Genomic DNA, 13961 nt, shown 5'->3' on the forward strand with positions numbered 1-13961 from the left:
GAGCGGCGGGGACGGTCTGACCGGGGCTGGCGCACTCGGGGGGGGAGTCACGGTGCCCCGGGGAGGGGAGGGAAGGGAAGGGGCAGCCCGGGGGGTGGGGGGCGCTGCCCCCAGGGGCCAGGCCGCTCCGGAGGGGCAGGGGGCGCGGCCGGGACTCACCCTGCGCCGGGAGGCTCCTGAATCCTCCTGCCGGGCTGCTCCCCTCGCTGCCCGGGGGCCGCTGTCAGCCGGGCCGGGCTCCTGACTTCGGCAGCAGCCGCCGCCCCGCACTTCCGCATGGCGGGGCCGCCCCCGCCGCTCAGCCGCGCCTCCCTGCCGGGCTTCCCAGGGGCCAGCCCCGCCTCGCCGCCGGGGGAGCCCCGCACCGGGGTCAGCCGCGGAACCCCTCACCTGCCCGGGGAGCCCCGCACTGGGGTCAGCCGCGGAACCCCTCACCTGCCCGGGGAGCCCCGCACCGGGGCCAGCCGCGGAACCCCTCATCTGCCCGGGGAGCCCCTCACCTGCCCGGGGAGCCCCGCACCTGGGCCAGCCGCGGAGCCCCTCACCTGCCCAGGGTCAGCCCTTCGCCGCCAGGGGAGCCCCGCACCTGGGACAGCCCCAGAGCCCCTCACCTGTGCCAATCTCTCTCCCTAGGTATCCTGCCTTGTGCCTCCTGTTGATCTATGCCAACCTCTCACCTGCCCAGTACAGCTGAACTGGGCTGACTGAAACATGAGTTTCACCTGGGTGGGGGGGCTATTCCCTGGATGGACAGCCCACCCACTCCAGCCCCTCATTCGATGACAAAGCTTCTCTTGTGCAGCGCTTTGTGTGCCTGGGAATCCTGGCCTTGCCAGCCCTCCTCAACCCTGGAGAAAAGGGCTTCTCTTGGCCAGCTGTTGACCCGTCTCTTCCAGGTACCTTCCTCCAAGCTCCTTCCCAAGTGGAAACCTATACGTGGCTCATTGGCATCACACCCTTATTAGTAAACCCAGCGAGCCCAGGTGGGCTTGGGTGAGTCTCTCCCATTGGGATAACACTTCCTCAGGGAAGTTGTATTGCATTTAAAATGAGCTTTTCAGGAAGTGCAGAAGCTGCCTACAAGGAGGAGAAGCCAGCCAGCTACCCGGGGACCAAATGCCCTGAGATTTACCAATTGGTCCAGGGGCCACCGTTTAAGAACAGCTGTGCTGCAGCATAACCCAATGGGTGCTCCAGGGAGATGCTCTGCTTCGGAGAAGTTAAGCTGAGGTCCCGTCTTCCAGCTGGTGTCCCTCTCACAAGCAGCTGTCCAAGATCTTGTGGCACTTTTTAGAAAGAGGAAGGAGCCATACAACTGGTGGCATTTTTAAGCACTGGCCAGCCATTCTCCCTCGGCACTGGGTGTGAGCTGTTGTTGAGCCCGGTCTGAGCCTGAAGTGCGTTAGAGAGGACCCAGTGGGTGCTGTGTCCCACCCACGCAGCAGTCACCTGGTGAAGTGAAATTAACCCGATCAAGTTCTTTTTAATCCTGATGTCAAAACGTAACCGCAAAATGAGATTTCCACGCCTGCCATCCTACACAAAGGGGAATGGAGTGATATCCCTCTCTGCTGGCTGTTCAGCATGTGGCAGGGATCTGGGGCTCAGCAGAGAATGGAACTAAACCAATTTCTTCACTCCGTCTTCTTTCCACACTTCCCTGCAAGACAAGACTCCCCTTGGAACATACTCCTCTAAAAGCAACAAGCTGGAGCTCGGTTCTAACGAACGAAGCAGAATTCTGATTGGCACGGTTTAAAATAGTCCCGCCTCTCCCCAAAGAGTTTTTGGTAGGAAATGGTAGGTTTTTTTAGCTAAAGCATTTTTGAAACTGCTAACCAGGAGCCTCCAGACACCCGGATTCCAAGAAACCACAGCTTCAAATTCCTGCAGGGTTCGCCTAGCTCTTCATCCTTCCAGCCAAGGTCGATAAACGGATGAGCTCCATGCAGTTTACTGCATGAAGGTCTTTCCGATGAGACCTTGAGTGCCAATACCCTGTTTGTTCTATGTGTGTATTCAGGATTCCACGGCACTTTTCATGAGTAGGGTTTTTGCTCTAAAGTCATTGGTCCAAAATTCTCTCTGTTGATCGGTGTCCCAGATTCCTGACTCACTTTCACAGCAGGGCGGCTGTATTTCAGAGCAGGATATTCCCAGCTATTCCTGCTGGTATTGTAGCAGCAGCAGCGAGAGGGTTGCACAGTGTTTCCACACACCAAACCGCTGTTGTCAGTCACTTGTAAATATCTGAAACCAATTGAAAAGTTCCACAGAAATGTAAAATATTCATTTATTTGATTTTATCAGCTTCGCCTGCATGGGTGAGGCTGAGCAGGAATGGTATTTAATTTGGATAAAAGGTTGGGATTTAGCCCAGGGGATCTCTGACAGTACCTGAGCTGTTCCACAGTATTGTGTCAATGAATTTAGTCATCAAACCCATTCCAGCTGCTGAGATAGACACATGAAAAAAACCTCCCACACAAGCTGCAAGTCTCCAGTTTCCCCGTAGACAGGGCCGGCTCTGGCTTTTTTGCCGCCCCAAGCAAAAAAAAAATAAAAACCTGTGGGGCGGCCGGAGCCAGGGTGCAGAGGGACTCCCTGCGCTGCAGACGTGCCCCGGCTAGCAGGGGGGAGAGAGCGGGGGGAGACAGAGAAGGGGGGCGGCCAGGGCTTCAGCGGGGCGCTTGCCACGCGCCCCGATTGCTGCACCGCCTGCCGGGAGGGCTCCGCACCGCTCCGGTCGGCGGGGAGGGAAGGACGCGGGCTGCCCTGCCGGGCTTGCTACAGACCTGGCACCGGCTGGGACAGATGGAGCGCGCAGCCTGTTCCCAGCAGGGCGCTCCCCTCCTCCGCACCGCCGCCCCCTACAGGGCAGCTGGATCGGCGAACAAAACAAAACAAAAACAAAAAACAAACAGAAAGCGGCCGTGCCGCCCTAGGATTGGGCGGAATGCCGCCCCGTAGAATCTGCTGCCCCAAGCATGAGCTTGCTCGGCTGGTGCCTGGAGCCGGCCCTGCCCGTAGAGATGCTAGAAATACTAGACTGACAATCATAGACTTTTATCTCCTCTTTTTCAAAGGTAATGTTGAATTTAACATAGATATTGGCTTGGTGACAGGGAATCAGGACGCCTGGGTTCTGTTCCTAGCTCTACCGTTGACTTGCTGTGTGGGTCATTTCTCCTCAACATGCCCCCTTTTACTCATTTCTCAAATGGGGGTGATGTAAAGCACTATGAGGTTCACAGATTTTAACACCAGAAGGGACTGCTATGATAATCTAATCTAACCTCTTGTGTAACATGGCCGCAGAATTTCATGCTGTGATTCCTGTATCAGGGCCAACAACTTGTGGTTTAACTAGACCAGGGGTCGGCAACCTTTCAGAAGTGGTGTGCCGAGTCTTCATTTATTCACTCTAATGTAAGGTTTTGCGTGCCAGTAATACATTTTAATGTTTTTAGAAGGTCTCTTTCTATAAGTCTATAATACATAACTAAACTATTGTTGTATGTAAAGTAAATAAGGTTTTTAAAATGTTTAAGAAGCTTCATTTAAAATTAAATTAAAATGCAGAGCCCCCCGGACTGGTGGCCAGGACCCGGGCAGTGTGAGTGCCACTGAAAATCAGCTCACGTGCCGCCTTTAGCACGCATGCCATAGGTTGCCTACCCCTGAACTAGACAGAACCTATCTCCTCTTTAAAAGATGTCAAATCCTGATTTAAAGACTCTAAAGCAGGGGTCTCAAAGTCCCGGCCCACAAGCCGTCTGTGGCCCGAGAACCTCCCCACTGCGGCCCGCAGAGGAGAGATGCATGCAGCCATGCTGCGCTGGTCCCCACAACTCCCATTGTCTGGGGGAGAGGGACAGAGATACCATCACTAGTTGCCGGGCAGAGTCAACCATGAAGGCAGCATCATTAGTTGCCAGGCGGAGTCAGCCATGGAGGTGGCATCACTTTTTTCCACAATTAATATAAACAAGTCAAAATACGGAACACAACTATCTGATGCACCCCTTGGTGCAATCCTGGAGGTTTCAACTGCTCAGTCCCTGAGGCCAAGCATCAACAAACCGACAGAACTGAAGCGTTGCCAGGTGTCTGGCAAACACTAACAACTCTCTGGCAGGCAAAGAATTGTATAACGTTGTATGATCGTTTTATTATTTCTAAGAAATTCAAAATAAAAAATACAATATAAACGTTTTCTGAACACCATCTTCAGTCACATTATTGGCCTGCTGAGAGGATTTGAGGACTGGCACTGGCCCTAAAGTAAATTGAGTTTGAGACCCCTGCTCTAAAGTGTCCAGTATTTATTTATTGTGATTATTTAACAAATCCATAATATTTTGGTGTGATTGCTGGCTGGGACACTAAGTGGCATGTAACTAAGTCATGTGGGAGAAATTAAACTGGAAAATAATTAGTCTTGGCAGAATTTAACTATTTTATAATTTTGACTGATATCAATGTTTATTTTTAAGCATTTTTTTTAGATTTTTCCCATTTAAATTTTCAGTTGTGGGAAATTATGGGGGTGTGGGGGGAGATCAGACTAAGGACACTAGACACTGATATTCAAAAAGGAAAAGCTTTACAAACTGTTAAAACACATTGTCAAAATCATGTCAAAACATACAAATTAAATATCCTTAAATCAATAAATCACACCTGTTTACTATTCATACGCTAGTCCATTCGTAACAAGCCTCATTCAAAATTCTAAATCACAGAAAGTTCTCAAGCAGCATTTTTCTTACATTGCCTGTCTGTACATTTCTATTGTTATTGATGAAAATATTTTTGTTCTCAGTTTGGGTGTGTACAGGGAATTTGAGGTTTACCAACATCAACTAATAAAAACCAAATCCTTCCACACCTAGGAATAATGAATTAAAAGTTACAGGATACAAGTTACAAGGCCTAGATGTTTGGGGACCTCAATTTGACACAGCCATCAGACTAGAGGATGGATACATGCAGTCAGCCTGGTTGGGGGTCTGTGATATGATTAAGAATAATTCACTTCATGAGGATTGCTGCTCATGTCATATCCCTTTTCTGTTTTTGGTCCTGACTTTGCAGTCCTACCTCTAGTTTGCGCCCTATTTCAGTGTCTGGTTATTGACACCTGGGGTATTTAGATTCTGGACTTGGGGCCGGAGCCTGCATCAGTTAATATTAATGGTAACATCCCTACTGACTTCAGTAGGGCAGGGCCTTGATGCGTAGCTGGCGTGCAGTAGTTCCCTGAGGGCAGCTTCCCTGGTGAACATCACCAAGAGTGCCATGGCTCCAGGCGTCATCACGTCAATCCAGCATTACAGGGATGGGCTCTGCAAGTGTCAGTGCTGCTGCCACATGCTGGTGGAGCGTGCGCATCACATCCACTTCCTGTCCAGAGAGGGTAACAGCCTGATACTCCCAGCAGCTAACGGAGCTGCTCCCATAGCTCGAGTGAGACAGGTCTGGGCTGAAGGAGCCAGGCTGCAGTGCCACCAATCCTGGGATCTCCCTACCCCTGTCCTGGGCCCAGGACCCCCAAGTCCTCTGGCTGTGCCTGTGCCCTCCCCAGCCTTGCACCCCCAGGCCCTGTAGCTGGGCCCTGCCCCCTCCTGACCCTGCACCCCCCGTCCTGTACCCTGCACCTGCCAGCCCTGTCCAGCTCCCCCAGGCCCTGTAGCTGGGCCCTGCCCCCTCCTGACCCTGCACCCCCCGTCCTGTACCCTGCACCTGCCAGCCCTGCCCAGCTCCCCCAGGCCCTGTAGCTGGGCCCTGCCCCCTCCTGACCCTGCACCCCCCCCGTCCTGTACCCTGCACCTGCCAGGACTGCCCAGTCCCCTGCCCAGCCCCCCCAGGCCCTGTACTCCTCAGTCCTGCCCCACCCCCCTGGGGCCGGTCCCGCCCAGACCCTGGCCAATGCCGAGCCGCGTACCCACCATGCACCTGGGCTCTCGCTCGGAGGCGGGGGGGATGCAGCGGGGAGCAGGCGCCTCCCCGGGTTTCTCTGGGCCGCCAGCGAGGGCCATGAAAATGTCCGCGGTCCCTTTAACATCTGTCCCCGCCCCTCCGCTTTTCTCCGCTCCCATTGGTTCGCCTCCTGAGATCGCTCCGCCCCCTTCACCCATCCCGGCTCAGCGATTGGCCGCCGCGGGTTGGTCACTTCTCACGGGGAGCCGCCTGGCGCGGGCGGCCGTTGGGAGCGGACTGGAGCTACGTGCGGCGGTTACCCGGCAGCCCCGCGCGCCCCTCGCCAGCCAGCGGCGACAGGCCCGTCCGCAGCCCCGCCCCCACCCCATAGACAGCTCCTCCCCCACAGGCACAGCAAACCTCCCCGCCCCACAGCGCCCCTCCCCCACAGCAACCCCCCCAGACAGCCCCGCCCGCAGCCTGTCCTGACAGGGCCCCTCCCCCCCAGACAGCCCCGCCCCCGGCCTGTCCTGACAGGGCCCCTCCCCCCCTAGACAGCCCCGCCCCCAGCCTGTCCTGACAGGGCCCCTCCCCCCCAGACAGCCCCGCCCCCAGCCTGTCCTGACAGGGCCCCTCCCCCCAGACAGCCCCGCCCCCAGCCTGTCCTGACAGGGCCCCTCCCCCCCAGACAGCCCCGCCCCCAGTCTGTCCTGACAGGGCCCCTCCCCCCCTAGACAGCCCCGCCCCCAGCCTGTCCTGACAGGGCCCCTCCCCCCTAGACAGCCCCGCCCCCAGCCTGTCGTGACACTGCTCCTCCCCCATAGGACTACCCCAATCTCTTCACTCCCACTGCCCCTGGCAGCTCCAGCTCCTCCCCCGCTCCAGACCCCCGCATCCCAGCTTAGATCGCTCCAGGCCCCTTCCACTTCCTAGGCCTGCCCAGTACCTGCTTTTGCCCTCTCGGGACCCCTAGCCTCTTAGCCTCAGCTTCAGCCCCCCCCCCCACCCCACCCCACCCCATTTCCTTGCTGTAAATCCTTCCTCTGGAGCTAGGCCCCTTAAGCCCCTGGAGATTACCTTCTGCCCACTTCAGTTGCCCACCTACAACCCCAGCTCCATGCCCTTCTGCACTTCTAGGCAGCTACCAGAGACTTCCTGGGAGGAAGCGGAGGCCAGGCCTGCCACATGGTACGTACCCCCAGGAATAACCTTCGCAGGAGTAGCATGGCATTTGGCTCTCGGTTTATGAACTGTTCCCATGCATGGGGGAACGCTCTCATCTGTGACTTTAAAATAGGGGCCACAGGGACGTCAACCGCTTCCAGGAGCAGTGCGGAGCCTGGGCAGGTAGGGAGCCTGCCTTAGCCCTGGGTCCCCGCTGCACCGCTGACCAGACTTTTAACAGCCCAGGCAGCACCGCCACCAGGGTCCCTTTTCGACGGGGCGTTCCGGTCGAAAACCAGACACCTGGCCCCGTCCCTCTTCCTGGATCTCTGCCCTGTGGGTGCGATGGTGCAGAACTCTATGATTTGGCGTGGTGCTCATTTTCTGATGCCAGTTCACCCCACTGAGCTGGGAGTCCAAGCAAACCCCAAACCAAAACGTCTCCAGAATAACCCAAATTTTGCTTGTTTTCTAGTGGAAACACTCAGTCAGATCTAGGGCCATGTGAGAGTTAGTACATGTTCACTTCACGGTTCACCTGCATCGTTGCTGAAGAGTCTGCCAAGGATTCAGGGTTATGGGGAAAGCAGGAGAGGTGGTGTCTGTATACGGGAGAAGGGATCAGCTCACAAAGTTGGTTCGCGCACAGTAATGAAACTGTAACTTGTTGTCCAAAATCCTTCACCTGAAATAACTAACTGATCTGAGGAAATAGTAGTAGCTAGATTTGGAAAAAGAGAATAAGGCAGAGGGTGTGACATCTCTTACTGAATCAGTTCGCTATTGTTGCATTATATGGCCTATGGTATTACGACCCATGCAGTCACTTCCAAGTCTGCATTATAATTCGTGATGCTGATTATTAGTATTAGTGGCAGCAGAGTGCTTCTCCAGGATCATTGAAGTGAGTAGAGGAAGAGTGGGGAGTCACATGGAAAAGCAGCCAGAAGTGTTTTAGGAAGGTGGCAGCTAGTGGTGGCAGACCCATTAGGGAGCTGCCTAAAGAAGGTGAATTCAAGGTTTACCCATTCCAGGGCTGCATTGACAGCTTGTCATGAGCCTCTTGGCTGCATTTTCTTTTAAGTGCAAACCATGATTACCCTCATCTTTAATACGGAAGTGTGCCCACGGAGACTACGTATCTCAGCACACAATGCTCAATTTTAATCGAGCAGGTGGGTACTTGTGTTGAGAAGAGATGTATGTTGGGACCCTGTCTCCAAAGGCTGCACTTCCATGTTAAAGGTAAAAGTGACTAGTCAAGGGAAAAATTTATAAAACAGCTAAGAGATAAATGGAGATATACCTATCTCATAGAGCTGGAAGGGACGCTGAAAGGTCATCAAGTCCAGCCCCCTGCCTTCACTAGCAGGACCAAATACTGATTTTGCCCCAGATCCCTAAGTGGCCCCCTCAAGGATTGAACTCACAACCCTGGGTTTAGCAGGCCAGTGCTTAAACCACTCATGCTGTGGGCTGTCCCCTGAAGACATGGACAGAATATCTCTGAGATCCCAGGTTCCAGTTTGTGCTTTAGCTAACATGGGTTTGGTTCAATAAAATGGCATCACACTCGCTTGCTTTTAATCACAGGGAACATTTCTGAAGTTGACCTGCTTGAGGGGACTCATATCGGGAGAAGCTCCTAGTAATTCCCTTCTCTTGATGTAAATGTGAAATCTTTTGGGATGGGTTTTGATAATGATACCACTTATTTTCTTAAAAGAACTTTCCAAAGTGAATTTTGTGTTGGTGAAAGATTGACAGCCTTCTGGCTGATTGACAGCCCCAGTGAATTGCTGGCCTTTTCATCCTGAAGAAGAGCTCTGTGGAGCTTGAAAGTTTGTCTCTTTCACCATAAGAACAGCCAGACTGGGTCAGACCAGTGGTCCATCTAGCCCAGTATCCTGTCTTCTGACAGTGGCCATGATCTTCCTCTCTGTTGAGACTGCCTACAAGGGGACTAAATAGTACCAGTAGCGGTGGTGTATTTTGTACTGATTCCTGTTCGCATCAGTGATTTGCTGTTTAAAGGCAAAATCCAGTCCCCTTTGCTAAGAGCTCTGGAATATTTTGTGTGTCTCCTAGGTTGTCCTCTGGCTTCCTACTGTGCCGGGAGAGGCTTATTGAGCAGTGACTGGGGAATGAGATGTGGCTGCTGCCAGGATAGTTTGTTGCCAGTGTCCTTGGTTGACTGTCTCATGGCAAATCTGTCGGTTCCAAGCTGCAGCCTTTTTAGTACATTTTGCTTCATGAACTGCTGGGTTGGGAGGACTCTTCTGAGCCTCAATGAGAATCCTCCACCCAGACTTGACACAGGCTGAGGGCTATACCCCTGTTTGGGAGGGGAGCTCCGAGCATTTGTCAGCTTCACAGATCTAGTCAGACTTGAAATGTGGGAGCAAACTGCCAGAGTAGGTGGAGAATAGAAAACCACAGGTAGACTGGTCCTTTAGACTTGATGTTCTGAATGGTGCCATGCAAGTGCACTTTGCCCCTTTTGGAGCTAAACAGACCTCTGTCCCGAACAAACATCCTGTTACTGTGTCTCACTATAAATATTGACAGCAGCAACAGTGGAGCATGGAACTAAGGTTCTAGAGAATGGGTTTCATGTCCACCTACTCCCACCTCAATGCAAGCTTCCACCTGTCTTTCATTTAGGTCAATAGCATCCATTTGATGGAGGACTGGAAGAAGAGGTGATAAGAAGGTAGCACAGGTTAGTTTGGAAGGAGGAAATGAGGGAGAGAAGAAAGATGTGAGAGTTTGGGGGCTGGGGAGAGTTTGGGAACAAGAAGGTGAGCAGGGGCTGAAAGGGCATTGTTTCCATTGAACAAGGCATGTTGAAGGGATCTCTGTGGAGCTGCTGTTCCCTCCATGGAAGTGTCTGTGCCCCTTACAAGTTGTGCCATGCTGCTCTTTTCAAAGCTACTCAGAAATTGGAGCTGGAGAAGGCCTGTTAGAGCATCCAGCCCCTCTTCCAGCCCATGCGGGATTGTTTCCTGTGGCACATTTTGTTTTTAGTGTTTGTCCAGTCTTAACTATAACAACCCCAGGTGATGGGGTTTCTACCACTTTCCCTCTGGAGACTCTTCCACAGACTAAAAGATTTTGCTTTCATGCATTTTCTCCTTCTATTCAGCCTGGTTTCCTTTTCTTAATTCCATCCCCTAGTTATACCCTCTTGGGCACTTTAAACGATCCCTCTCCGTCTTTGGTAGTGACGTCCCTCAGGTGCTTATGGACCTTTCCATGTGAATCCTATCGCCTGGCCTTCATTCAGCTTTGTTTCTTTTCTCCTTCAAGCTTGTCACTCTTTCCAGTAAAAGAGAGAAGGAAAGTATAATAGAAACGGCATTAGATTTCTCCCTTTTCTTATATACTTACAGGATGATTAATCTGATATCTACATATCTGATTGCTCCCTATCAACTGACCTGCAGCCCCCCCCCCCCCGAATTCTTAGATGAGAATAGGCTACTGTTTAGTGAAACTTTCCAATAACTGCCAACTTCAGGCAAGAAAATGTCGGACTTGGCTGCATTCTCTGCAAGGCATGAATGTCTGTGGGGGGAGGCAGGTTCTTGCCACTTTACACCTTGTCGGTTGGTAACTTGAGGCACCCCAAAACATGTTCACATCTATAACTTTCCTCCTTCTTGTCCCTGTTTCTGTTCATTCAAGTTGGTAATAAAGAGTGGGCATGCAAGCACAGTAATCGGCAGTCTGCAGTGGACTGCAAACTACTTTACCTTATGGCTCTTCCTTCAGAGGACTGGGATGATTCCTCTGACTGGCTCACATCACATCAGATACTTTGATAACTTAAAGGCCGGATCCTGCAAGGTGCTGAGCACTCTCCACTCTCATTGAAACGTCTTAGTATCAGGCAAGGTTGAGTGATACGTTCTAGTTCAGTGAATTACTCCAGATCCCATTTGCTTTGGTTGTAAATCAATCACCAATGGTTTTTCTGTCAGCACTGGGATCTGAAAATCTAGACCTCCTTCTTTCGCATGGCTGGCATAGAGCAGCAACTACAATTTCACCTGAAGTTGATCGAGCCAAATGGCTACATCAGGAGTAGCAGAATTTATTGCAGTGATGCCTCCTTCATGTTTATAAATTGGGCGGTAGGTAGTGATATGTTCGATGGTCTGTCATGGGGAACCACACTCACACCACCAGGGTGTCCTTGATTTTCCATTTGTGCATTAGATGTCCGGGTCTACCGTGGTTGGTTTGAATTCGGTTCAGAGTTGACCAAGATGACCGTGGAAGGTCAAACCCAGGAACCAATCTAGACATGCGCATGTGCCTCTGACTTCCTCACTAGTAATGAAGACAGTAGCCTTCACAGGGCCCACTCTGTGAAGTGAGAATTCAAGACAAATGCCATCAACTCGGCAACCGAACATCGCTCAGCAATCTCCTGGTCATCAGAGCAGCAACTCAACAAATCTAGACATGCGCATGTGCCTCTGACCTCCTCGCTAGTAATGAAGATTTTGCAATAGGTACCACAATGATGGGCCCTCCCAAATAGGCTCTCAGCTGACAGGCCTTCCAGCTTTGTGTGGGATGCACAAGGCAGATCAGAATCCACCTCTCTCGGCCATCACTGCATTGTAGTAGTTGGGAGAGCAGTTTGTGTTAGCAAATTGAGCAGCTACCGTGTGACTCAGAGATACACAGGAGAAGCTTGCTTGAGTAAGAAGGAAACTTTTAAATATAGCTGCTTTTCTGACTCCAACCACAAACTTTCCTTCCAGTTTTCACTAATTATGATAGTGATTTCTCTTCCACATTGTACATAATGACAGCATCTTTCACCATGTACAGTGCAAAAATGAAATGCAGTTAGCAATCCATGTCTGGCCTTCTAGCTAGGTAATCCAGACTTGAAAGCTTAAAACAACACAGACTTCTATTCATATCAGTCAGGTTTTCACATTTCAACTCTATACCTTTTACTTTCATGTATAATTTATATTTAAGTCAATTAACTAGTTTATTTGTTAGCTAAAGACAAGTTCTGGTGAGTGTATGGAATATATAATTACTTACCATCCTTGCAAAGCATACTTGAAATGATTAAAATCTTCCTGAACATTGCAGGGTTAATATCTTATTGGTCAGCCTTCGCTGTGGTCTTATATCTTTGATATCTGGTATGGCAATTTTCATGCAGGAGGATTTCAAAGCATTTTATGGACCATAAAAATAGCAATTGCTTCATGACTTCCCCACGTTGAAATGCAGTTACCTCCGTGATGGAAAGCAGCACCACCTGTTTACTGGCCGCAGCGCTGTGCAGCGGTTTAGGCCAGCAGCTGAAGAAGAACACCATATCCTGTTGAAACTACACAGAGATGTTAGAAAATCAAAATGTAACTGCCTGAAAGTGGAGTGGGCTCTGACCTGGACACCTCCTTCTGTATTTCAGGACATAGATGCACTGAGCAGTCCTTGGGACTGTTCTTGTTCTTCTTCCAGTTGCGAGGAGGAGCCATATGGAGGGCTAGCAGTGTCGGAACTCTTGGTAAGATTTTGACTGCAGCACTTGACTTTAATTGGTGCTCAGGGATGAAGTCCTTCATTCAGGAATTATTGGGAATCCTAAGCAATCAGTGACTCTAAAGAAGCAAGGGGATAATGCACAGTGAGCTTTTTATGGACTGGAGAAGGTGAAGTAGGTGGTAGGGAGGCCAGGGAAGAGGAGGAGTTGTAGAGGTCGATATGGGAAATAAAGGCCTGGACATGAGCTCTTAGCTGCAGAGATAGAGAGGTTATGGAGGAAGAAGTGGCAAGATTTGGATAGGACTTGCATATGTGAGGAAAGAAGAGAGAGGAATGAAAGGAAACTCCCAGGTTATGGGCCTGAATGAAGGTGAGGGTGGGGATCGCGCCAACCGTTCTTACAGAGACTGCAGGGAATGGCGAGCATTTGGAAGGGAAGATCAGGGGAGATAATTTGGCCATGGTAAATTCAAGCTTTTCAAAACACTTCAGTGATACTAAATCTCGCAGCATACCAGTGAGCTAGGGATGGACTATCCTCCATATTTTACAGGCTGGGGAACTGATGCAGGGTGAAGGGAGTCATTTACTCAAGCATTACAGTGAGCTAGAAGCAGAACTCAGGAGTTCAAGGTCCACAGTCACCTAAGACCACTAGGCCAGTCTTTTCTACAGGAAGGACTTTTTGGCGCAGTCATGTGGATTAGTTTGTGGATTCTAGTCTCATCAAGGATGTAATGGAAACTCCATCACCTGGGGCCCTTAAAACTGGACAGAGCACCAAACCCTAGGAAATGTGTACTAGAGATCATTGGTCCCAGGAGATGGGTGATGTTTAGGAGAATTTGGGGCCTCTGCAGGAGGAGCAGGTGCCTAAAGTTGACCCTTAGGTGAGGAGGGAGGGGAGTCTAAACTGCGTGATGTGGAACTTCGTCTCAATGTAGTAAACACCTGCGCTCCCCGTATGGCCCGAGATGAATGTTCTTTCCCCATCTGTAACCCTAGCCAGTTCCTTGGGTGCTGTAATGTAGCTCAAGGGAAGGAGAGCATGCCTTGTTTTAAAGAGCAATTTTATATTGGTGTCTTCACCGTGATGCAAACATTTTGGTTACCAATATGAGACTGTTAATGTCCTGCATCTTTCCCAAGGCTGGTGCTACCAAGTCCTTGTGCAGTCAGGAAGAGGAGGGATGTAAAAAGCAGCAGAGCCATCAAGGGACTGGAGCAGGAGTTCCACAGCAGGATGGGTAGGTCCATCCCCAACTGGCACCACCCCAGACTGGGAGATTTTCTTCTGCGCGGGTTTCCTTCTCGCTCGACTGTATTTGCTCTTACCATCAAGACATGTTACT

At 51.1% G+C, this 13961-nt stretch overlaps 2 protein-coding genes across 11 annotated transcripts in view; one reads left to right on the forward strand and one right to left on the reverse strand.

Annotated features, from left to right (window-relative positions):
- IRF5 (interferon regulatory factor 5) overlaps positions 1 to 6085 on the reverse strand; it is a 48117-nt gene extending 42032 nt beyond the window's left edge. For 2 of the 8 annotated variants that reach the window (XM_065551774.1, XM_065551794.1), the window contains exon 1: positions 160 to 349. The gene's annotated coding sequence lies outside the window, so the exon portion shown is untranslated. The other 6 variants (XM_065551782.1, XM_065551776.1, XM_065551785.1 and 3 more) reach the window with 6 other exon arrangements.
- A 291-nt stretch (positions 6086 to 6376) lies between these two features.
- LOC101949252 (uncharacterized) overlaps positions 6377 to 13961 on the forward strand; it is a 30634-nt gene continuing 23049 nt past the window's right edge. Inside the window, exons 1-3 of one of the 3 annotated variants that reach the window (XM_065551807.1) lie at positions 6377 to 7110; positions 12536 to 12631; positions 13759 to 13856. In XM_065551807.1, the coding sequence (XP_065407879.1) occupies positions 7108 to 7110; positions 12536 to 12631; positions 13759 to 13856 (197 nt within the window). In that variant the 5' untranslated portion in view covers positions 6377 to 7107. The remainder of the gene's footprint in view (positions 7111 to 12535; positions 12632 to 13758; positions 13857 to 13961) is intronic. The other 2 variants (XM_065551811.1, XM_065551816.1) reach the window with 2 other exon arrangements.

Source organism: Chrysemys picta, chromosome 1, assembly GCF_011386835.1.
Source record: "Chrysemys picta bellii isolate R12L10 chromosome 1, ASM1138683v2, whole genome shotgun sequence".
NCBI classification, from domain to species: domain Eukaryota; kingdom Metazoa; phylum Chordata; order Testudines; family Emydidae; genus Chrysemys; species Chrysemys picta.